The sequence below is a fragment of the Vulpes lagopus genome, chromosome 7 (genome assembly GCF_018345385.1).
Source record: "Vulpes lagopus strain Blue_001 chromosome 7, ASM1834538v1, whole genome shotgun sequence".
NCBI lineage: Eukaryota > Metazoa > Chordata > Mammalia > Carnivora > Canidae > Vulpes > Vulpes lagopus.
In genome coordinates, this window is record NC_054830.1 from 24,709,763 (window position 1) to 24,734,769 (window position 25,007).

At 40.3% G+C, this 25,007-nt stretch overlaps 1 protein-coding gene and 1 pseudogene across 3 annotated transcripts in view; both read right to left on the reverse strand.

Moving 5' to 3' along the window:
- Positions 1–25,007, reverse strand: part of ARHGEF3 (Rho guanine nucleotide exchange factor 3) — a 306,587-nt gene that overhangs the window by 127,574 nt on the left and 154,006 nt on the right. For all 3 annotated transcript variants that reach the window (XM_041761095.1, XM_041761096.1, XM_041761094.1), the window contains one exon: positions 18,948–19,010. In XM_041761095.1, the coding sequence (XP_041617029.1) occupies positions 18,948–19,010 (63 nt within the window). The remainder of the gene's footprint in view (positions 1–18,947; positions 19,011–25,007) is intronic.
- On the reverse strand, positions 18,152–18,329 carry LOC121496416 (annotated as a pseudogene).

Genomic DNA, 25,007 nt, shown 5'->3' on the forward strand with positions numbered 1-25,007 from the left:
GTTGGAAGTTAATGAAAATAAAGATGTAATTTTTTTTTCCAATCCAAATTTATAGACCCCCATGGAAATTGCTGAGAGGTTTGACCAAGGGGTGTAACATGATCTGGTTTATGTTTTTTAAAAATCAGCCTAATAGATGTTGGAGGTAAGGCAAAAGAAAAAAAAAATGCACTAAGGTTATTTCCTGTTGAGAAGCTGGCAATGGCCATCTATAAAGAGCAGCAACACCATGGCATTTCTTGCTGAGAAACTGCTAAAGAACAGATCTGTCTTTATGAGCACTCCCTGGGCTGGGGATGAAAACGACCACACTGCAGCAATATAGCACCTCTGGCCCTCTGCAGTGGGGAGGAATGGAGGTCACAGCCGGGAAAGACCCCTGTGCCAATCAGTGAAGATCAGAGAAAAAAAAAAAAAAAAAAACACGTTTGCCTCTGTTTCCTGGAAGATGGGCCTGATAATAATAACCTGCCAGGCTGGTTCTGCAAACGAGAGGAACTGCCGGACACAGTGCAAGGCACCAGCGAGCTTTCAGTAAGTTGTGGTCAGTGCTGTGGTGGGACTGGCCTCCTCTGGTGCCTTCTGCCTGGGACCCTGATTGTGCACTTTGGGGGCAGGGTGGGGCATAGAGGAGTCTTAGGGGCCATCTCACTTTTGCAGAAGTCAAGGGATGGCCCCAGGTGATTATAAAGCCAGGGGCTGCAAGGGACCGGGGCACAATTTGGGCATCTAGGGTAGAACAAAACCAATGTGGCTCCTCAAATACCCAAAATTTAAAGCCTAGATTGTCCACATAAAAATATGCCAAAGGAGGGCAGCCCGGGAGGCGCAGTGGTTTAGCGCCGCCTGTGGCCCAGGGCGTGATCCTGGAGGCCTCGGATCAAGTCCCACATCGGGCTCTCTGTATGGTGCCTGCTTCTCCCTCTGCCTGTGTCTCTGCCTCTTTCTTTCTCTCTTTGTCTCTATGAATAAATAAATAAAATCTTAAAAAAAATATATGCCAAAGGAAACCCACCTCCTAGCAGGGAAAGCAAGGAGACCAAAAGAGGGTAAAGCAGAAGCTACCAGACCCAGGCCTTCCTCTTTGCGTTTGTAGGAGGGGCAATCAGCAACCTGCTTCTGAAAGGGAGCCTGTGCCCCTAAGGCTGAGGGGCGGGAGGGTGGGGTTGATGAGGCCAAGACTTGCAGGGCCCTTCGAGGAGGGGCTGCTCAGAACCCCGCTGGGAGCCAAGAATAGAGTCCACCACCACCACATCCTGTGCTTGGGCCAGAAGTCCTGCCAGACAGCACTCCTTCTCACCCCAAAACTGGAGAATGTGCCTCATTCAATTCTTCCTCCTCTTTCACTTCTAAGGGTCACTCTACATTTTGGTTTCTTTGTTTGTTTCTTTTTTACTCTTTCTCTTCCAAATGCCTCCAAATCTAAAAAGCAGCAGCTCTACTTCCACTGGCTTACAACAGTTCTCAAGTGGCCCCCAAAACTCACACACAGCAACAGAGTACACTAAAAAAAAAAAAAAAAAAAAAAAAAAAAAGCCTCTGGCCAATCTGATACAGAGTCAAAAACAGAGATTCTTATCCACAGCTTGAAATGGGGGAGCCAAAGAAAGTGTGACTTCCTGATCCTCCTTGGCCATCCACCTTTGGGGAATTTACAAGGAATAGCACAGAGGCAGAGATATAATGAGGGAGACTGGAAGTGGGGGCAGTTTGTCCTCCTTCAAGTGTGAGAGATGCAGCACCCTCCCCTCCCCCAGAGCGACTAAAGCACCACCCAAGAGCCGCTCTACTCCACAATTCCTCTGTGTCCACTTTGAACTCAGATCCGTGGAAGAGCTTTTGTCGAGCCAACATCAAACCACTTTTTAAGAGGGTGGGGAAATACTCATTCCCAAATCTTGGCTCTTGTTCCAATGGCTAATCAAAAAGCTTTTATGAGGATTATTTCACTGGGTGACATGGCACAAAGAAAGCAGTCCGCTTGCCGCCTGAAGGTCAACAGTGCTGCTTTGTTTGAGTTTGTGTCCTCTCTGGGGCCAAGGCTGAGTCCTGCCACCCTCCGGGGATCTCTGTGGCAATGTGCATTCATTTAAAGAGTCACTCAGGATGAGGCTGCTGCGGGCAGCTGACCAAGACTGACCAGCAAATTACACCTCCTGTCTTTCCTTTGGCCTTCTCATTAGATTTGTTTTTAGGTCCATGAAAATGTTATCAACACTCCTCCACTGGAAAATGTTTGTGGTTGCAGCTGAGCACGCCTGTTACAACTGCTGACGAAGGATTCCAAAATCATAGGACACAAGAGTCAAATGAACCCCCTTAGCAAAAACTCCTCTCGCTTTTTTCCACTCCATTTGGTTTGTGTTCACGGGGTTGCTTCATTAGAATGCCTGCTTTCACTCCTACTCATGTGAAGGGTTTTGTTTTATTTTTCTAATGAATCACATCTGGTGTGTTTCAAAAAGGCATCTGTTATGGACTGAATGTGTCCCCCTAAAATTCATATGTTGAACCCTTAACCCCTATTGCTATAGTCTTTGGAGGTGGGCCTTTGGGAGGCAATTAGGTTTAGATGAAGTCATGAGGATGGGGCCCCCACAATGAGATTAGTGCCCTTACAAGAGCTCCCATCTGTCTTCCAGCCATCTGAAGACACAGAGAGAAGGTGAGATGGTGGTTGTCTGCAAGCCAGTCAGAGAACTCTCATGGGGGTCCAAATCTTCTGGCATACTGATCTTGAGTTTCCCAACTATAAGAAATTTCTATAACCAAATTTCTGTTGGTTAAGCCACTCAGATTGAGGTATTTTGTTACCTTAGCAGCCTGAGCTAAGACAGCATCCTAATTAAAGAACAGTCTTATGTTTGCCATGATGAGAAATAGAAAAGTATGCATCATGTCCTTAACTGCTTATGTCTTCCTCCACCATCCAAGGAGTGGAGAGGATTTGAAGTAAGGTGGTCACATGAGCAAACTTAAGATGCTGGTCTCCCATTATTAACTAATTTCTAATGTATTTACCTATTCATCTACACGAAAAACCCATGGTACCCAAAACATCAGGGATCTAGGGAATTTGGGCACTGGGAAGGATGTAACTTGACTGCTTTATGTTACAGATGTGGAAACTGGTGCCCAAAGAGGTGAAGCAACAGGTACAAGGTCAGATAGCTACACAATGCCAGAAGTCAAAATAAAACCCTGGTATTCTAATCCATGCTGAGAAACAAACACCTGTCCCAGATGAGGCAGTAAAGATACAAGGTTGTACACCTGTTCCTAAACCCATCTGCTCCTCAGCCAGCTAAGTCTTACATTGAACCTTGGCTTCCTCATTTTCCATTCAGCAACCAGAAGAATCTTCTCAAAACACACACCAGACCCTTGTTTAGACCTCCTCCTACCCCTACTAGTGACTCCCTACTGTTCTTAGGATAACAATCTAAATCTTGAGCATGTTCTTTGAGCTTCTGCATGGTCTGGTTTCTGCCAATTGCTCTAGTCTTACTGTCTACCACCTACCAGACACACTTGCTTTTAAAGAAGCATGTTCCATCCTACTACAGGACCCTTGCACGTGCTGTTCCCATGCTGCAGCTCTTTCACTCTCCCCTTTAATTTAGTTAACAGTCTCCCTTCTTTCAGATCTTACTTCCTCAAAGATGCCTTCCTTGACCTTTCATGATTAGGTCAAGGTCCTTGATTAAATGTCCTCACAGCAGTATGCTCCTCTCACTTTCAAAGCTTTTATTTCCACTTGTTATTCTATTCTTGCTACTGTAATTATTAATTAATGTCTGCCTCCTCGACTAGACTGTAAATTACCAGACATTTGCCTATGTTGTCACCATTTTATCCTCTATCAACACAGTGTGAGTGTAGAGATGCTCAGTCAATATGCATATGAATAAAAGAATTAATGAGAAAAGGAATGAAAAATACATGTAAGGCCCTCGAGGATCTTAGAGTCTAGAAATGTCTTCTGACTCACTTGTACATTGAGAAGCTACTCAATGATCAATGTTGCTTCACATAGATCTTTCTAGGAGAGAGAGAAATGACTTGATATCCTTCTCTCAGAAGCATGCTTTCTTCTTCAAGACCACATCACATAAAATATAGGAACATTTCAACATCTATCTACTGAGTCAAATGTCACTCTTCTACTAACATGAGACCTTCCATCAAATGGAAGTTCCTAAACTAAATAAAATTTCTGGTATCCCAGTGGCAATTTTGTTCCTTACTGTGATTTTGTGAGACCCCATCAATCAAGGCGTTTGTTATATAACACACAGAGATAACCCTCCTTTCATACCATCACTGTTTTCAGACACATTCTTCATGACCATCGCCAGCAGTGGGTTCATTTCTCATTTCAGACACTCCTCCACTTTCCTGTGGGGACAACGAGCACATTGCCTATTTCCCTCAATCTGACAACAATTTAAATTAAATCTCAGCCTCAATTTCTGGTTGTATTATGGAGGGAGGCCATCACTGAGGAACATAGCGAAACTTAAAGCAGTCACGTGTCAGAGAGTACAGGCAGTGTGGTGCTTTAGACACAAAAGCATAAGCCAAGACCCTTTTCTATGCGAACACAAAACAACATGAAATGTCGACTTTAAGCAAAGATGATTTATAATATTTTAAAGCCAGATATTTTCCAGCTGAATATAACATTCAAATCTGTGAAAACCAAACCGTGTTAAGATATTTTCCCTCAGGAGCACCTGGGTGGCTCAGTGGTTGAGCGTCTGCTTTTGGCTCAGGTTGTGATCCCAGGGTCCTGGGATCAAGTCCTGCATGGTGCTCCCTACAGGGAACCTGCTTCTGTCTCTGCCTCTCTCTGTGTGTCTCTCATGAATAAATAAATAAAATATTAAAAAAAAAAAGAAGATGGTTTCTCTCTTCTCTCTCCTCTATGGAATTTAATCAATTCCTGTAGCTTTGACATCTGGATAGGCGGCTGGTTAGGTGCCATCTGCAAGTATGGATATATTATTCAAAGGGCAGTTGCCTCTATCAGCTATAGGTGGGTCATCTGTCATTTGGGTTATTTGCAAATAAAAACAAGCCTACTTTTCTTTTAAATTATTAGCATGATTAAACTGATTAGATCATCATGTCCATTTTAGGGGGTCCATTCAGCATCTCTTATTTAGTTTCCCCCTGCCTTATAATCAATAAAAGCCATTTTAAACCATGACCTTATTTACCCTCTCCAAATAAGATAAGCCAAAAACAAGGTAAAGAAAAGGTGGTGGATCGGCATGGCAGCTACCCCGCAGGACTTCCCATGGTGGGGCTCCTCCACTAACCCTGGAGAGTGAGTAGGGAGGAATTCTATTCAGGTCCAGCTGGAAAAGCCTGGTACACTTCTAGTTCCTACAAAATTGGGTCTCTCCAAAGTGGCTCCCTTATTTTCTCCACAGTACTGATAATGCTCAGGAATGCAAGGCACGCTCACATTTCAAGGCAATCGCCAGAATGCATTCCAGGCTGGGATATAAATCATGTACTGGTACTCCGCTGTTGTTAAATGTCCTAGAATGTACTCCTTCCTATTAATTTGGATCACTCAGAGATGAGCGTAGTGACAACGCCTTACAAGCTCCTCTCTTTCCATGGCCACCTGGTAGGCATGAGGAGCAGTGCTCTATGCTCAATAAATACCAGTCAAATGGGAAGAAAGAGAGACTTCAAAAGGGAAATGTTTTTCATTTTAACAGAAAATTTCCATTCTGACCATTATCCTGAGAGAGATGTGTAAGCACAGGCATTAGCGATTCCACATCTGCAGAAATCATGTGTACATTCTATGTTGTTTATGTCTTCTTATCTTCAGGCAGATTTATTTTGTTAGCTCAGAAAACACTGGCACTATGTTCACTTATCTTGCTTTGTATACCACCAGAAGGCCTCTTCAGGTGGGTAGGCCTCGTTTTTTTCCTCTTGTTTTATCACTTTTCTTCAAAATGAGAGAATGCAAAAATGTGCACACAAAGTTAGACATTCTTAAAATGTTGCCAAGATAAAACCAAGTCATGTTTACAGTAACCTTTCAAAGACAGCATGAAACATGAACACTGAAGTGGCCACTCATTCAGTTATTCAACAAATGTTAATTGGACACACTCTGTGCCAGACACCATTCCAGATGTTAGGAATACGGCAGAAAATGAAAAGAAAGCGATATTCCAGTGTGAAGATATTGATAACTGAAAAATATATAACAAGGCAATACTGTGAAGAAAAAAATAAAGTCAGGTAGGAAGAGTAGGGAGCGCTTGGGAGGGTGTGGTGGGGAATGGGGAATAGAGAAAGCCCATCTAAGGACACTGGAGCAGATACCTGAAGGAAGATGAAAGAGTATGTCACATGGGTATCAAAAAGAGCTTTCCATAGAGAGAACTGGCTTTGTCAAGGCCCTGGAGTGTGAGTGTAGAAGAAAAAGAAGGGCAGGGTGTGAAAGTATAGGGAAGAGAGAGTGGTAGGTGATGAGGTGCAGAAGAAGCCTCATGACCTGATTGTGCTCGGCCTCAAAGGGCCACCAGGAAGATGTAGCAATGCCACTGAGTCAGGAGGGAGACATGAGTGAGATGGCTTGTGATTTAAGCTTTAAAAAAGCTCTCTAGCTGCCACGTTGAGAGTAGACAACAGAGGGCCAAGGGCAGAAGCAAGGAGACCTGGTGGGAAACTTCTGAAATCATCCAGCTGCTATAGAGATGATAGGAGCCTGATAAAGGTGGTCCAGCTGGATGTGAGAATGGCGTGGTTCTAGGCCTACTGCAAGGCAGAGGTCATGTGGCATTCCTAGCCGGTTGCCCATTGTTCCTGACTGCTTAGATCTGAATCGAGCTTGGCAGAATGTGATCGACAACTGAGACATTTGTTAAATACTTCTATTTACTCTTTTTCTTTAATTTTTAAAAAAATTTATTTATTTATGACAGTCACAGAAAGAGAGAGAGAGAGAGAGAGGCAAAGACACAGGCAGAGGGAGAAGCAGGCTCCATGCACTGGAACCCCGATGTGGGATTCGATCCTGGGTCTCCAGGATCGCACCCTGGGCCAAAGGCAGGCGCCAAACCGCTGCGCCACCCAGGGATCCCACTTCTATTTATTCTTATTTATAAATGATAATTCATTTAAAATCAAACTTGCTCCCTCTAATAGGACACAGAACTTCCTCTTGTTTTAAGCAATACGTAAATATCATCTTTATATCTGCCTTTCTGGAATCACTTATCTTTAGTGAGAATTACCAAATTTACATTTGAAAAAAATCCATTCAACAAATCTTTCTGGGGGCTGGATACACACCGGCAATTTCCTGGGCACCAGGGTGACAGTTGTGCCTAAAACAGACAATATCTCTGTCTGTGTCCCATCCCATGCTCCTGGATCATTTTACAACATCAGTAGCAACAAAGTGCTTACTTGTGCCAAAGCCGCGCTACATTACCTTTCTGAATCCTTACAACAACTCAATTATCATCTGCATTTTCTAGCCAAGGAAACCATAATACAGAGAGGTTGAATATGCTGCCCAAGGTCACACAGCTAGGAAATGGTGAGGCCAGAATTTAAAACACCAGAACCAGAACTCTTAGCTTCTGTATCATCCTGGATTTGAGGTACAATCCAGAACATTAGTCCCAAGAGACTTCTACTCTCACTCTTCCTTGGTCATTTTAGGCAGGACACTTAACTTTTTTCAGCTTCCATTTTCATATCTACAAAATGAAATGTATTCAACTAAATAATCTCTAAGGTCCTTTCCAGGTCTAAAACTTCTAGAGATATTGCTCTGAAACCCAGTGCTCTCAGAGCTAAATACCCTAACCATAAGAACACAGAGCAAAGCCCACCTACATACGATATAATTCTCAATGTCGGCTTTTGCATACAATAAAGTGAAGCAATCCCCAGATGAACCTTTGTGTTGACCAGCTAAAAGAAAGTAAGTCAATTTCAAGGATCCTCTGAGGGAGTAAAATGTTAGTAGCAGTGGAATCTATAGCAAAATTTCTTTCTTTCCAAAACTAACCAACAATCTGGAATTACTCCCTTACAAGAAGGAGGAAACCAGATATAGCTAAAATGTATCTTCCCTGTACTTGGTTAACTTGTAACAAAATCAAGAGCAATCCCACTTGTCCGTTGACAAAAAGTCTTAAGCCTTACTTCCTACAGTGCCTGACACAGGGTAAAGTTCAAGAAATACCAGTTGATTGAATTAGTACATGAATGATTGAATGAATGCACTAAAGAATGAACAGATGCACTCACTAATTCTACAGTGATAAATATTTCCTCAATAGAATTTATGAAGATCTGGCCAGCAAATACATCACTTTCTTCTGCCAGATATAAGTGAAGAAAATAGTTTAGATATATTGATTCTAGTCTTCAGTAGAAGACTCCAATTTTGTAAACTGATATTTTGAGGCGTGTGGGGAGTAAAAGAAATCTCATATATAGAACTATAAGAGGAAAAAGTCAGTCTGCTCAGGAAAAAAACTACATACAACATAATAAACACCATCAGTTCCCTACAGGACTCTTAAGGAGTTAACCCCAAGCTGGCATTTTGATGACTGAAGATAAGCCCATGGTTCAGTTTCAGATGCTTCACCATCAATACTAACCATGACTGTTGTTTGCAAAGAATCCACTTGCTCATATGGGGTCAATTCACCCCATAAAATGATGTGTACACAGCAAGTTTAAACTGGACAGCAGGGTGGAGGAAAACACACAAAGCATGAGCTTCCTCCTGGACCTTTCATTCTTCTAGTGTTTTTCAGAAATTACCCAGGAGCATAAGTATCAATCAGGTGATAGAAAGTTTATGTACAGTCAGCATCAAGAGAAAAAGTCAACATACCACCTTTTATTCACAGAGAATGAACATGAGACACAACTGAGAAAGTAAAAAGAAAGAAAAACAGCTTCTGGTATTAAAACCTGTAATATATAACCAGATCAAAGAGGAAGCTCGATACAATTATGTAAGTCATTTGGGGAGAAAACTCAACTAGCTGGGAACGGAAGCCTGGATAGAACCTCCTAACCAAGATTATTTACATAATTTTTAGGTGGACAGACCTAGGCTACATTTTAGAATAAAAATCATCAGCAAAAGTATTATGAGCAATTATTTTCTAGTGACTTTTTACTGCAAATAATCTCAGTCAAAATAGAGCTACTGGTAAACTTCAAAATTTTAAAGGCAGTTGAAATGCAAACTTTGTCAACATCACAAATTTACTCTTTGAATTCACAACTACAGTTTATTCTTTCTTTTCTTTCCTTTTTTCTTTTTCTTCCTTTCTTTTTCTTTTGTCTCTCCTTCCTTCCTTTCCTTCCTTCCTTCCTTCCTTCCTTCCTTCCTTCCTTCCTTCCTTCCTTCCTTCCTTCCTTCTTTTTAACCATGCGTGACTCAGAAGGAATATGCCTCCAGATATATACATTTAAAAGTTGCATATACTTTTGCTTAAATGATGCACACATGATAGACACAAAATAACTTTCCTTTTCCACCAATTCTCAGAGCCTGTTCAGATCTGCATTTGATAACAGTATGGTTTTTATCTGTTTGCTTTTCTTTGGTGTCCATGAATTGAAGCAAAACAAACAAAAAACCCCACAGGAATCTGAACCACAAAAATAGTAATTTAATATTATTCAAACTAACATTAAAATAGCAAGTATTGGGCAGCCTGGGTGGCTCAGTGGTTTAGTGCCACCATCATCCCAGGACGTGATCCTGGAGACCTGGGATCGAGTCCCACGTCAGACTCCCTGCATGGAGCCTACTTCTCCCTCTACCTGTGTCTCTGCCTCTCTCTCTCTCCTCTCTGTGTTTCTCATGAATGAGTAAATAAAATAAAATAAAAAAATAGCAAGTATCCACAGGTACTTTTTTGCATTTACTTTACTGCTTGCTCTGAAATATGAGATAGTCTTTGTAACTGGAAAATACTGGACATCAGAAGTGCCCCTCAATGGAGAGTCATGTTAAAATCATGGAGAATCTTATTAAACTATGATCCATTTGTTTATGCAATATTGAGAAGCAGTTAAAAAAATAAGGCATATCCTTTACTAGGTGAATGAGTAACTGTGGTACATCTATACAATGAAATATAATTTCAGTGATAAAAAAGCAGTGAGTTCTCAAGCCACAAAAAAAGACATGGAGGAAACTTAAATTCATATTACTAAGTGAAAGAAGCCAGGCTGAAAAGGCTACATACTGTATGACATTTTGGAAAAGGCAAAAACTATGGAGACAGTAAAAACATCAGTGGCTTCCAGGAGTTGGGGGATAGAGGGATGAATAGGCTGAGCAGAGAGGATTTTCAGGGCAGTGAAACTTCTGCAAGGTGCTGTAATGGGGGATATTTGTCATTACACATTTGTCAAAACCACAGTGAGTGAAGTATAATGAAACTATGGACTTTGGGTAAAAATCATGGGTCAATGTAGGTTCATTGATTATAACAAACATACCACTCTGGTGGAAGATGTTGACTGTGGGGAAGAGGGCTCTGTAAGTGAAGGGGCAAGGGTGTATGGAAACTCTCTGCACTCTGTGCCCAATTTTGCTATGAATCTAAAACTGCTCTAAATAATAAAGACTTTAAAAAGAAAAAAAAAACAAATTGCAAAGTAAAACAAAAAATGGCAACACTTATGCTTGTAAAAAGCCACCACAAGCTAATTTTTATATCTCTATGTCTAACCAGGTCTAAACACTTGGAAGGTGACTAAATTGTTAACCAGGATTATACCTGAGGAGATACATGGAATCAGGGCATCATCATTGGGCTGTTAGCTCTATTACTGTTCGATTTTTTTGAAGATTTTATTTATTTCATGAGAGACACACAGAGAGCGGCAGAGACACTGGCAGAGGGAGAAGCAGGCTCCATGCAGGGAGCCCGATGTGGTACTCGATCCTGGAACTCCAGGATCACGCCCTGAGCCGAAGGCAGACACTCAACCGCTGAGCCACCCAGGCGTCCCATCGATTTTTTTAAATTATGGAAATGTGTACAGTATTACTTGTGTATTAAGAATAAAACTGTTTTTCTCTTTAAAATATTCACTTCATATCTTATGCTAAAGAGGTCCAAAGTAAATTACAGATATCATGACATGCTATTCTTAAATAGTTCAGAATTCATCTCTAACAAAAACATTTTTCCACCCTAAAACTATTTTCTCTAATAACAGAAGAAGCAGAAAAGATCTTCTACTAAAATATTGGGGTGACTCAATTAATCTATTTCTTTTTAAAAAAAAGATGTATTTATTTGAGAGAGAGAGAGTGTGTGTGCTGGTACACAAAAGTACGCCTGAGCACGGGTGAGGTGGGGGCAGAGGGAAAGAGTCTCAAGCAGACTCCCCACTGAGCATGAGCCCCAGAAAGAGCTTGATCTCATGACCCTGAAATCATGATCTAAATGGAAATCAAGAGTCCATTTAAGTGGAAATTAAGAGTTCAACATTCAACTGATTGAGCCACCAAGGCACCCCTCAATTAATCTATTTCAAAAAGCTAAGGTGATATCAAAGAAAAACCTAAATCCAAGTGTTAAGAATTGATTTAATGGTTATTACAAGGTTTTCCTAAAAACATTATCATCATTACCCCAGCCCCTTACTTTTATACAACATTATACAACATTCTCTCCTTTAAAACACTAAAAACCTCATGTACCAACAGGTCAAAATTAATTATATTTGTTGTATTTTTTTTATTTCAGTCATTTGAATTACAAAAGTAATATAATGTAAAAGACCTATCATAGTAGTGTCTTGAACCAAGAATGTCTTGGTGTCTTAAGCAAGAATTCCTAATTTAGAATTCTCAGCCTCCCACCAAGAAGTGCATGGACAAAATTCAGAGCATCTGTGAATTTGGTGGAAAAAAAAAATACATCTTTAGTTTCATTAACAACTGAAATCTAGCATTTCCTTCCAGTATAAATGAAGGCCACAGATCACAAAAGCATTAGCAGACCTGTGACTCTGTCACCATAGAAATCACTGTATTTTCATATCACAGAGTAATTGGTGCAGATATTTCAAAATGTCATTCACTTGTATCATCTTGTAGAAGATGTATTAGTTATTAGATTTGTTGCTGGATCTTGTCACTTAAAGCATTAATTAGGAAGCACATGTGTAACTTTTACCACAAATTTGTAAATTAAATATTTTGATAATTGCATTTCAATATAACTGGGTTTTGTTGTCATCTTATGTATTTAATTTTAGGCACATATAGATGGCCTTCTGGGGGGAAGGGGAATTCATAGGTTTCAAAAGATGCCAAAGGTTAAGAACCGTGGAACTGAGGCTCCCTTTCACATAATTCCATCCCCCCTCCCAAAGCCAAAGCCACTGTCCACAATGCAGTACATGTTCCTCCATGTTCATCCCTTTACATAGACAAATATATAAAAACATATATAAAAACATCTAGGGAAATAATTTCTATTTTATGTGCTCTGTCATTGTGTTTTATACTTATTTATATAATATGTTTATAACTCTCTATAGAAATTGAATATTCATGCTGTTTCCAGCTTTTGGCTATTATTTAAAAACTGCTGTAATAAAACTCCTTGTATATGTTTCTTCATATATTGGTGTTTTTTTAAAAATTCACAATCAGTTCTATTTATGGATCACTTGTGACAACAACAAATACCCTTAAATTTAACCATAAAGTCAATTTTGTACTATGAAATCAACAGAAAATAGCTAGTATTTTTGTACTTACTATGGGCCAGATTCTAAGTGCTTTACATGAACTAACTCATTTTAATTCTTACAACCCTAAGATGGGGCACTGTCTAGATTTCAGTTTATAGGTGAGGAAACTGAAGTGCAGAGCAGTGTTCGGTCTCTAAGCTCCCAAAGCGTGTGGTTCTAATGACAAATTCAAACAAACAGGTATTTTCAGAGCATGAGAAGTCTCATTTAACACGGGTGCCATCAATGTCACTTTGAAGGGAGTAGTAAATGATGACCGACCCTTTGTTACATCATTACCTTCTGAGAATGTGTCCTGAAGCTCCTTAGAATTTCATTGTCACTGTACATTTCAAGAGGTAGCTCAAAGAATAAAGATCACAGTGATTACTATAATCTACCACCTAATCAATTAGGCCAAAGGGTAGATGGAATGCATCTAGTGTCAATAATGAACAAATTTACCATTAGAGATGGTAGCACCACCTTGGACTCAACATAGGATCTCCACTATGTTAGGCCCAAGCAATTTCACAGGCAGCAATAGCAGATCATAAATCTAAAATAGAAACCATGCCAACAGGTTAGATATAAGCATACGTTAATGAAGACCCAATCTCAGTGCAGGCCTGGTCTCCTCAGCGATAAGAGCCTTATTAAACTCTCCCACATAATTCATCAAGGCCCCATGCGGGCCAGGTCAAGGCTAATCTCTCTCCCCAGTTAGCAAGTTCCAGAACAGACCAAGAGAACCCAAACTGCAGAAATGGTGTATCTTTTTTAATTATCTGGACTCTGCTGAGGAAAGATAAAATAATCCTTGCTGCTATTCCATGTCTGCCTTAACATATCCTAGCAATGAAATGTCACTTAGGTTAATCGAGACAAGAAAGCTCTGTCCCTCTTCTATACCCATTCTTATGCTTTGAGCATCCCCATAACAGGGTAAATAATCAGAAAGCACAGGTAACAAAAATGTCATAAACCTCAAAGGTGGTTTGCCAATAAGAGGAGCTAAATGTCCTATACATCATCTATTACTGGAAGCCATGGAGCCAAATGCTTTCATCTTTTCCCAGCCTGGAGGCAGCATAGGGAATCTATGGAACCCGACCATCCTGGCCTTGAATCTACAATAAGCTGGTATTTTGAGCAAATTGCTAAGACTTAGTTTCTTCATCTTCAAAAGGTCATGATAACACCTAGGGTGAAGGCAGTTGTGTCAACTAAATGGATCTTATTCTACTTCAATCATGGTTCAGACACCTGCTCCCATGGGGAAGCCCCTTCAGCAGGGAAAGGACAGCCCACCTTTAGCTCTACCTCTTGTAGCCCCATCCCCACCAGTCACAAGAAGAGCCTCTGCCCTGCCAGGGATGATGAGGGGCTCTTCAAAACAGGCAGTATAAGCAAATGACCCATATAAAGTCACAGACTTAGCAAGGGACCAGCAATAGTTGAAAGAGAAATGGGCCAGAGCAACCTGAGAACAATCCCTACTCTGAGTTTCTGAACAAAACTCAACTGCTCTGAACTGCATTTCCATCTCTCACTTCCAGAAGGGGTACAGATCTGGTCACGAGTTTAGAAATATTTGTACTCTTTTAGCCAGGAATTTCTTATTTTATCCTACTGATATAAGATGACACAGATATTCTTAAATGCTTGTCAGTGTTATTTTTAATAGTGAAAAATTATAGTTTATCTAAATATCCAGTGAAGGCTTGGTTAAAAAAAATGGTGCATTCATTTGACAAAGTATTGGATTGTTACAAAAAATAACACTTAAAGAATATTTTAGGATGTGGTGACATGAGGTCAATGTATAAATGAAAATTTTAGAAATAAATTAGTACGTGGTATAATCCTAATTTTAAAAAATTTGTGCTTATATAAATTTAAATTACATGTTACTTATAGATACATAAGTGTAGTAAGTTTATAGACAGGCAAGGCAACAATAACCATTAAACTAAGCAGATCAAGAGGTTCTGTTTTGCTGTTAAGGGCATGTTTCCCAGTTGCATTGCTAAGTATATTTTATATTATCCTTGATGCCACTTTGTATGTCTGCAATATTCATGATGAAAAATTTTAAAGTCACAAAAAAAAAGAAAAAATTTAAAGTGTGTGTACAATGCCAGGAAGGTAATACATCAAAATGTAGCCACTGCTTTGAGGTGGGATGATTAATGAATTCTCTTGTTCACAGTGTCCAGATTTTCTACAAAGAACATGTATTCCTTTTTATCTTTTACACTTTTTTTTTTTTTTACACTTTTTTTTTAATCAGTGGAAACTATTTTTATGCCCACCTCAGAACTCATTTGTTTCTTAAGAAAGGATGCTTGGTGCTAAGCAGTGCTCTGCATCAGGGATACACCTGGCTCTTCCATTCTTCCACCACCTTGTTTCCTGGGAAACCACCAACACTGGCTCTTCACTCAGGCATGTCTCCCCGATTAGAAGTTAAACCAGAAAAGTGCTGTGGGGGAAGCAATGTCCCTGAAACCATCCCACTCGCATCCTCTGACGTGAGAAGAGATTTGTAGGCGGCTGCTAGGAGCATTCTCCACTCTGCAATTTGTTCTCAAAAGTATAGGTTGCCTTTTTTTTTCCCCCTGGAATATTTTGTGTTCTATCCTGCCAGGAAGCTGGGGGCTTAGCCAGTGGCTTGGGTAAAGTGGTGGGAAAAATTAGAGAATGATTATAGCGTCAACTAGCATGGACATTCCATCACCATTTATTTTTCACCAAGTGCTGGGGGTGGAGGGTGGGAGAATAATTCTTTGAAGATACGTCACCATGTCTTAAGACCCTTCCAATTTCCTTTTTAAAAAGGAACTCTTAACATGGGGGCTTGGCTGAGCTCCATGGGGCCCATGAAATCACACATCAATCTTGTAAAATCTTCTGGAGCCCAGATTCCCAAAAGAGTCCATGACCCCCCTAAACAATGGAAGATCCCTGTCTGTAAGAATAAGCTCTTTTCTTGGCTTCTGCACTTCTATTTGGTCACTAAGTCCAAATTCAGTAGGAGGATAGGAGGAAAACTCTCTTCCAGGCACCATCAGAATCGTCATCTGAGGCTTTAAACTAAAGCAAGATGTCAGTGGAATGTTTGGTGTTATCATCACTCACACACCCTAAGGGGCTCTATACATACTTTTTATCAAAGGGGGAAGATTTCATCTGTGTTAACATCTCCCAACTCTACATCACAGATATATTTCTTTAAAAGGGCTCTATATGCTAAATTCTACTAGGAGGGTTCACTGTTTTTTTCTTTTCTTTTCTTTTCTTTTTTAAACCAATCAAGCAATAAGTACGTACCAACAGCCCAATGTGCATGCAGCATTGGGCGGGAGCACAGTGGAAACTTGACCATGATCCCCAAAAGACCCCATCCCTTCATCTAGTAACTTCTTGTTGAAAGCACACATCTGATGAATATCTTTCCACTAATTAAATGGAATCAAAATTGAGAGTTACTAATATTACTTTCCCAAGCCCTCACATCCTCCCATATGAGTCATCTGTCAGAACCCACCTTCTTTTCAGATACTTTCCACGCCACATAGAAACAGGCTCAAACAACTCTTTAATAATGCTGCTGGTTGGTTAAGGGACTGTGACTACTGGATATCACCATTTTAAAGCATCTTCAAGTTGCCTACAAATGCTATTTATTTATTAGAACAATTCATTTGCTGGAATCAGATGTTTATTGAGACATTGCTGCCTTCATGGCAAAACATCTTCTTATTAGTGGTTCCATCCACCACTTCATTCAATTAAATGTACCTCTGCTGAGTGCCAGTTAATTACAAGGCACTAGAAGTCAGTACCACTTCTTCTGAGGCCTCAGCTGGATCTATCACATATCCTGTTATTTTCATATGACTAGGATTGTCCATAAACCTGGAACACACCAGTTTTCACGTCTTCTAACAGTTTTTAGGAATCTAGGATTTTTCTAACTTTTACAATTATTATAAAATCACATGACAATATCTGGAGGAAACTCTGCTAAGGTCCTAGAATCTGTGTACCAAGATTCAGGAAAAATGCCAGACGAATTAGAAAGGAGTTTGGCCATAACTGAATCCCTAAGTATAAATGTAGATTTCTCTGCTATACAAGTCTATTATGACAAAACATGATATGAGATGGTTAAAAAAGGGAGAAATATCTTTTGCAGTTGCATCAAGAGAAAAGAAGTCAGATGGTTGATCATGTGAGACTTACATGACCTTAAGAGAAGGTGAGGTTATTGATGATAATCAGCACAAAAACCAAACTGAAACTCATAATTGTAAAGAATCACTTAATATGAGAGGGTTGTGGGGTTTTTTATTTAAAAAAACTTCTAGAGACATGTTTTCCTGAAAAATAAATATAATACAGTTGAAGAAATATGTATGATGAGATGTGATCTTAGAAATGACTTAAAGTCTTGCCTAAAATCACTACATCTTCCTGGGCTTCAGCTCTTCATTTTCAAAGTGGGAAGACAGAACTATATAATGGCTAAGACCTCTTTCAATTCGGAAAATCAATGATCCTAATAATTACCACAAAATTTAAAACATTCAAATACGAAAAAAACATGTTATTGCTAAGGGAAGTTTCATTGACTTCACCTGTCAATAATAAAACATTCAATGAGTAAAGTAAAACCCAGTAGATCATCATCTTTTTCTTCTGTTACCATGGTATCCAAGTGAACTGGTCTAACTCCATCAATCTGATGGTCTAAAGACTGGAACAAACACCATATGGTGAAAAAAAAGATGGCAAAGTACATTCATTAAATGCCAGCTCAGGATCATTCCATCACAGCAATTTGCATCACACATAATTTTGCAATCACTGAAAATAACTGAAAGAGTATTGTTTATACTGGTCAATAAATGTTGTCATATGAGAACCCAATGATCCATGTTCAACAAACTTTCAAATTTTCACAATGGTTTTAGAAGACTTGATCTCAAACCTCTTTTTTTTTTTTTTTTAACAAATGAGAAAACTGAGGCCCAGAGAGGAGAAGCAACTTGCCAAGGTTGAACTGTTAGTTACAGACAGAGCAGGACAATGACCCAGCTCTTAACTCTTAGCACAGAAGCCTTCTCATCTCACAACAATGGCTTCAGTGGTTTCTGTGGAGGAGAAAGATCAGGGCCTAATGCTGGATGGATCCACCATGCACAATGACTGCACTCCAAGGAAGTATACATGATGAATGGACATTGGGAGCCCAAGAGAACCTGAATGTCCATTCCCCAGCTCTTCGGTTAATGAGGCCCTTTAGAGGCCCAGGTGGGCCTCCCTATTGGGTCACTGGGGAGACAAGGAGACCATACAAAGAAAGCTGCTAAAATTCAGCACCCAGGACATAGCCCAAAAAAATTCAAGAAAGCTCTTTACCTCTATCATCACCAGCACTCGACTACCATGTTGTTAAACCTCTTTTGTAAACTTCTGCTTTTAATTAGTAATAATCACACCTTGGATAAACCTCATTGGCTGTGATACTGCCACTGCGCAAAGCTGTAAACTTCTGCTTTTAAAGAAAAATACAAGGTTCATTTGGCGGGTGCCTAGTATTTACTAGGCAATGTGCTTAGAATTCTCACTTTCATTGTTTATTTGATCCTCACAACAGTCCTGGTAGATGAAATCTTTTCATCTCTATTTTTGAGATGAGAAAACAGAGATAGGGAAAGGTGTCACATTAATGGTAAGTATAGAATCTTGACTGAAATGAAGATCTGTTAAATCCAAAGTCACTCACTCTCCCAGCCTTTGGGCACCAGGTGCCTGAGTTGGGCCAACTTACTAACTTCCCTGAAAGGGGGACAGACATCTGACCATCTTCTGGAACCAACTTCTAAAACGGCATAGTGACATTTATGTTGATTCTACTCAGATGCTTTGATTTCATAATGCATTTTATGAGATAAAAAACATGAGCTATAAACGACTTGGCTTGCAATCTGAAGTTGGCCACCTAGCTTTCTCCAGTCAAATTAAATGTTTAAAACAGTTTTCTCCAGGTCACAACTTCCACTATCAGCAGCCAGAAGCCCACTTAAAGCACACAGCACGTTAACAGATTCAGAGATGAGAGGTATTCTCATGGCAGAGGCTGTAGGAAGCACTGTACTTACACTTATGTCGAGACTACAAAGGCTAACAGCATCCTCATCTTGGGTGCTCTGCTTGCGTTTTCGCTGCAAAACAAATGATAAAGTTCAAATGTAGACAAGGATTATGGCTTTAAGAAAAGAAAAAAAGCACCCAATTGAATGGTACCTGCAATCCTTATCATTCTATCATGTCCCCCCAAAATCTTTAACCAACCTATGTAAAAGAACAATTCCAAGAAAACCTAAGAAATCACAAGAAGCTCTTAAACTCTGGGGAAATTGGTTTACATTATTGTTCTTATTCATGCTACTACAATTTGTTTCTTTTTGTATCTCTTTTCCTAAACGTATCTATATATCAGGGCTTAGAAATTTAGATACAAAGTTCAGATTCTGATGAACTTGGGAAAAGAAACTAGATTGGAAAGAAAATCTAATTCACTTAAACACATTTCATTTTCAGAGCTCTTTGTACTTGGGTAATTTAAATTTGTTCTAAACCTCATCCAGGGTCTGTGATATAATCACAGAACCAGAATGCTGGAACAAATCTTAGACATCATCTCCAACCCTTCTGTTTTATAGCCCAAAACACCAAGAACAACTCTTACTTGAACTAAAGAAAACTATATTTGAAATGAACTTATGACCAAGGAAGTCTGCCAGGTTAAATGTGGAAAATATGTTTTCTTCTTTATAAAAAGAAAAAAAACTCCATTTACAAACCATAATAAAGCGCATCACCTCTCTTCTCCATCCCAGCTCATCAACCAGGCAAGTAGTGCTTGAGTCCCTAATTTGTGACTTGCTAAGTCTTCCTGATCCTACTTGGCAGAAACCTACCAAAGGACCAAAATCACTGGCATGAAGTTTTTGTGGAGTCTTCATCTGGAGTCTTCAATACCTAAAGAAGCCCACTTCTTCCTCCCCCTCTATCATACCCTGAGCAGGAAAGACAGAGAGTGGAAACCGACCAGAGCCAGCCTTGTCTATCTTACTATAATTGTTCTATTATTCCTTGCTTCAATTCAAGGAAAATTTGTGAGCATCTACCATGAGCCAGGCCCTTCATTTGCTTCCGGGACTGCAAAGACCAGCAGTACCCATAGCTAAAGAACTCACATTCTTGTAGAGGGACAGACTCTGAAGAAATTAATTATAATGCAGTAAAATCCAAATATCCTAGGAAAGTCACATCACTTTGCTGAGTTACCCCTTCTCAACTCTTAAGGGGAGGGTGGTGACATTAGCTTCTGTTCTCAAAGGGAGAGGAGAAAATATGGTAATGCATTTTAGAACTTAGCAGAGTGCCTGGTACACAATGGGTACTCAAAACATGGGTTGGAAGACTCTGGAAGCACAGTGAGGAACAAGGAGTTTGACCTCAGTGGGGGTTGGGGAGGTCTTCTCAGAGGATAAGACAATTGTTTTTGTTCTTTTAAGATTTTATTTATTTATTCATGAGAGACACACACAGAGAGACAGAGATATAAGTAGAAGGAGAAGCAGGCTCCCTGCATGGAGCCTGATGCGAAACTCGATTCCGGGACTCCAGGATCATGACCTGAGCTGAAGGCAGATGCTCAACTACTGAGCCACCCAGGTGTCCCAGGACAAGACATTGGAATAGGCCAGAAGGTGAATAAGAATTTGCCAGACAGAGATATTGGGAAGGCACTAGGGCTTCTTGTTCCATAGCCAGCTACCTAGATCTTTAGAACTCCACAGATGCATATGGTTCTATCCAGAGTAGTGGGATTCCAGATCCTCTATATTATTCCACTTGTGCAGTGGGATGATTTAGAGATGAATGCCAGGAATCAGGACATTGAATAGGCCATCTGGGATGGTGCTCAAGAATCTGCATTAACAAACTCACCAAGTGATTTTTAGGGAGTCAAACACTCTATTCTGAGGTTTTAGGGGAGAGCCTTGAGAAGATGTTGATAGTCACTTGCCATTTTTGAGGACATTTCATGTTTACATAGGAACCGGACCCTCACTGATTCATCATCTAGTTACAATTAAAAGCAGCACTGTGGAGTCAGTGAAGCCAACTCACTGGTTAATATTTATAGGATGACTTTTTGAGGCAAGTAGGACAAGGGATAATTTCCATTCTAGGGTAAATAAACTGAAGTCAGGGGGGGATTTGTTCAAAGTTACATGGCTACAGTGTAACACTCTGAATCTAGAATTCTAATTCCTGGGGCAAAACTCTTCACACACATCACTTAAGGCATACTTGGCAAATAGGTTACAACTCATTTGCTACTGGAATGTCTGGTAGCATCTGCTTGGAGAGCTGTATTGAGAAGGACTACATAGCACAGCAAGTGAGAGAATGCTTCAATCAATCAGTAACATGTGCTGGGGTGTCAGAGAGGGGAACAGCTGCTGCCCTGGAGAGCCCCTGCCCCTCCTGATTCTGGCTCCTCTTTCCTTGAGAGTCTACAGTATTATACCTGGGATCTTGGGAAATGCCATGAGGTGCTGAGGCTCTGGGATGTTATCTGTAAAGTGGAAATAGTGGAAAGAATGCCTACAGTGTCAAGCTGTTGTAAGGATCATAGATGATATGTATATGGCAGCTGGAAGGAGGCCTGATATATAGTAGGTGCACAATAATGGGCAGCTGCTGTCATGTATTACCCAAACTGTAAGCCACACAGGCATATGCTACTACCCAATACTGCCAAATTATAGAACTTTGTGGTGCTACAATTCCATTCCATTTTGTCAATGCAACACATTAATGGTAGCCTGTTACCCCAAGAAGCCACCCTGGTAAAGGAGAGGGGATAATAAGATTTTTTTTTCCTCATAGGCAGGCAGCCCTCTCCGGACTAACTTAACACATTACCCAGCACCAGAACCCAGTCTCCAGAGCACCCCTCACCCCAGACACTTCCACATGCCTCAACTGTCAAATCCAGAAGACAAATGTCCTCTAGCAGCCTTTTAATTAAGTCATGGCCAGTTAATCTGGAATAGAATGATCTCCTTAAGAACCCCACACATTTTATAAAATGAAAGCTGAATGGATTATCAAAGTGGATTTTCTTTTCAATTTCTGTTACACAGGGTGGTAACTGACCACTGCCAGCATCAGAGAAGGAGCCTGATGTTTAAATTCTGGGCCTGTCGATGAAGAAGAAGAAGAAGGATTGGAAGGACTGGAAGACATTGAAGGATTAGAAGAAGGAGATGAGGATGAAGGTGAAGAAGATGAAGATCATGATAAGAGGGAGGAAGGAGAGGAGGAGGAGGATGGAGAAGATGACTAATGAAACACTGATTGATTCCAACCTTCCTTTTCTAATTTTCTCCAGTCCCTGAGAGCAACTTGCATCTCTTTTTTTCCCCTTCCTCTGGTGCTCATTCGCTCTGTTTTTTTGAAATCTCTTTTCTCTCCCTTTACACCATGGTTCTCAAATTATTTTGGGAGGAAATACCTTGAACATAATATGGCGGGAAAAGAATCTCTACTCCTTTCTGTTCCAAATTCATTTTTATCCCTTCCTGACTCAACAAAAACTATGGAGTCAACACCACCATGCTCTGTGGGAAGAAAGGAAAACCTTCTGCTCACTTAGCTCTGCTGGAAGCTGGAGGGTGCTAGGCTTCTGTGTAGTAGTGCATAGAATTCTAGCTTTTTTTCTCCTTTCTCTGTATATTGGGCTCAGAGATTGTACTGTGTCCCTATGTGAATATGGATGGTCAGCATTTACCAACATGTACATGTCTACTCTCTCTTGGGTAAAAGAAGAAAAAAAAACTTTTTAAAATGGGGTTATAGAAGGTCAGCAAAGGGTGGGTTTGACATGTTTGGGTGGGTTAAGTGGGCATTTTGACAACATAGCTTCTCCTTTAGCATGTTTAATTGTGATGTTTAATGGACATCCTTGCAGTTTAACATGACACTTTTAAAATAAAACTCTTCTAATGATGACTTGAGCCCTGCCATTCGATGGGAGAATCAGCAGAACCTGTAGGATCTTATTTGGAATTAACATTCTGTATTGTAATTTTGTTCCTGCTTATTTTTTACTTTTATTTTTGCTTCACCAGAAAGGAAAGATGCTCAGTTTTAAATGTTAAAAGTGTACAAGTTGCTTCATTACAATAAAACTAAATGTGTACACAAAATTAATCAATTAATCAATTAATTAATTAATTCTGGGCCTGAGACAAAATTTCACAAAGTGTCACTTAGTCATTTGTTCACTTGCTTTATGTTCACCAAGCACTTGTGATGTGCAAAGCCCTGCTGTCAGTCTGGGGAGACAGCAGTGAATGAGCCAGTCATGCTCCTTGCCCATTAATTGGGAGTTAAAACAAAATAATTACAGATTATGATCTCTGCTGTGAATGAGTCAGATGAAGTGCTGAGACAGAGACTAGCAAGGGAGACCTAGTTTAGAAAGATAATTTAATTTAATATTTTGTTTTCTGGTTTTTGGTTGACCTTCTCATCAGACATAAGCCCATGAAGACAGAACTTGGTCTGTCAAGGGTACATTCCAGAACCTGGTGCAGTATCTGGCTAATAACCCTCTACAATAGTATTTAATTGTTTTGTTGATGCCCTTGGTCCTGCTCCCTTTGACAAGCTTGTTGCTGCACCATTTACCCAACTCCAAGAAGGGCAGAGGTGGAGGCAGTAGAGGGAACCAAATGGGCACCCCTTCCACCAGACTGGCCAGTCCAATCAACTCACCTTATCCAGGAGCTTCTAAATTCCACCCAGGAATTCCTAAACTATTAGAGAGCTGAGCTCATGACAATTATCTAAAGAAAAGTTCATGGAAGAAATCACTAGTGGGAAATTAAATCCTGGAGACACAAATGAACATCTCAAAGAGGATAGGATATAGCAGAGGAGAGGATATAGCAGGACACTGCAGTCATTTTGAACTTCACCAAAATGATTGATAATGATAATAATCAGCTTTAGCTTGTTATACACTCACGACATGCCAATCATAGAACTAAATCTTCATATGCATGATCTCATTTGATCCTCACGACCACCTCAAGAGGCGGGCAGGAATGGGTATTATCTCCATTTTGCAGAGGAGGAGATGGAGGCTCAGAAAGGGGCAGAAAAGCTCTATAATTGCCCAAAGCTCTATAATTAGCAAGCAGCAGAGCCTGTATTCATTGGGCTTCAAGCTACGTGTTTCCCTACTTCACTGTTCTGTCCCAGAGTCTGGAAGTGCATATCATACAGAGATGGCCTAAGAAAGTGTTGAACACAAGGAGTTTGGGAGGAAACACCTTTATAACTTATTCTACTAAAGAACTGGCCTTGGGGCATCTGGGTGGTTCAGTAGGTTAAGCATTTGGCTCTTGATTTTGGCTCAGGTCATGATCTCAGGGTTATGAGATTAAGCCCCACACTGGGCTCTGTGCTGGGCATGGAGTCTGCTTAAGATTTTCTTGCTCTATTTCTCCCCCTGCCCCCTCTTAAAAAAAAAAAAAAAAACGTGGGATGCCTGGGTGGCTCAACAGTTGAGCATCTGCCTTTGGCCCAGGGGGTGATCCTGGAGTCCTGGGATCAAGTTCCACATCGGGCTCCCTGCATGGAGCCTGCTTCTTTGTTTGCCTGTGTCTCTGCCTCTGTCTCTCTGTGTCTCTCATGAATAAATAAATAAAATCTTTAAAAAAAAAAAGGGGGTGGGGGAATTTGAAAAAAAAGAAAAAAGGAATTGGCCTTGAAGATAGTACATGTAGATAACATTTTAGGTCCTTTCTAGTTTTAAAAGCTATCATTGCTTGCTATCTGGTAGGCTACAGATGAGCCAAGTCACCATTTTATTTCCCCTGTGCATCAGAAACCATGGGCAGGTTTTGGGGGAGGGGAGTTTTCTAGGCAGGAAGGACACTGTGTGAACTGTCTGCATTTACACACTTGGCCTCACATATTCTCATTAGCCAATTGGAGAAGCCATGGACCCACCCTGTTATTCTTGCTAAATTTACTGAAGCGAATGCACAGTTCACTTCCCTTTCAACCATGAAAACAAAGCGCCTTGGGTGCTATAGTCTATGCTGATTTGAGCACATGACTTTAAACCC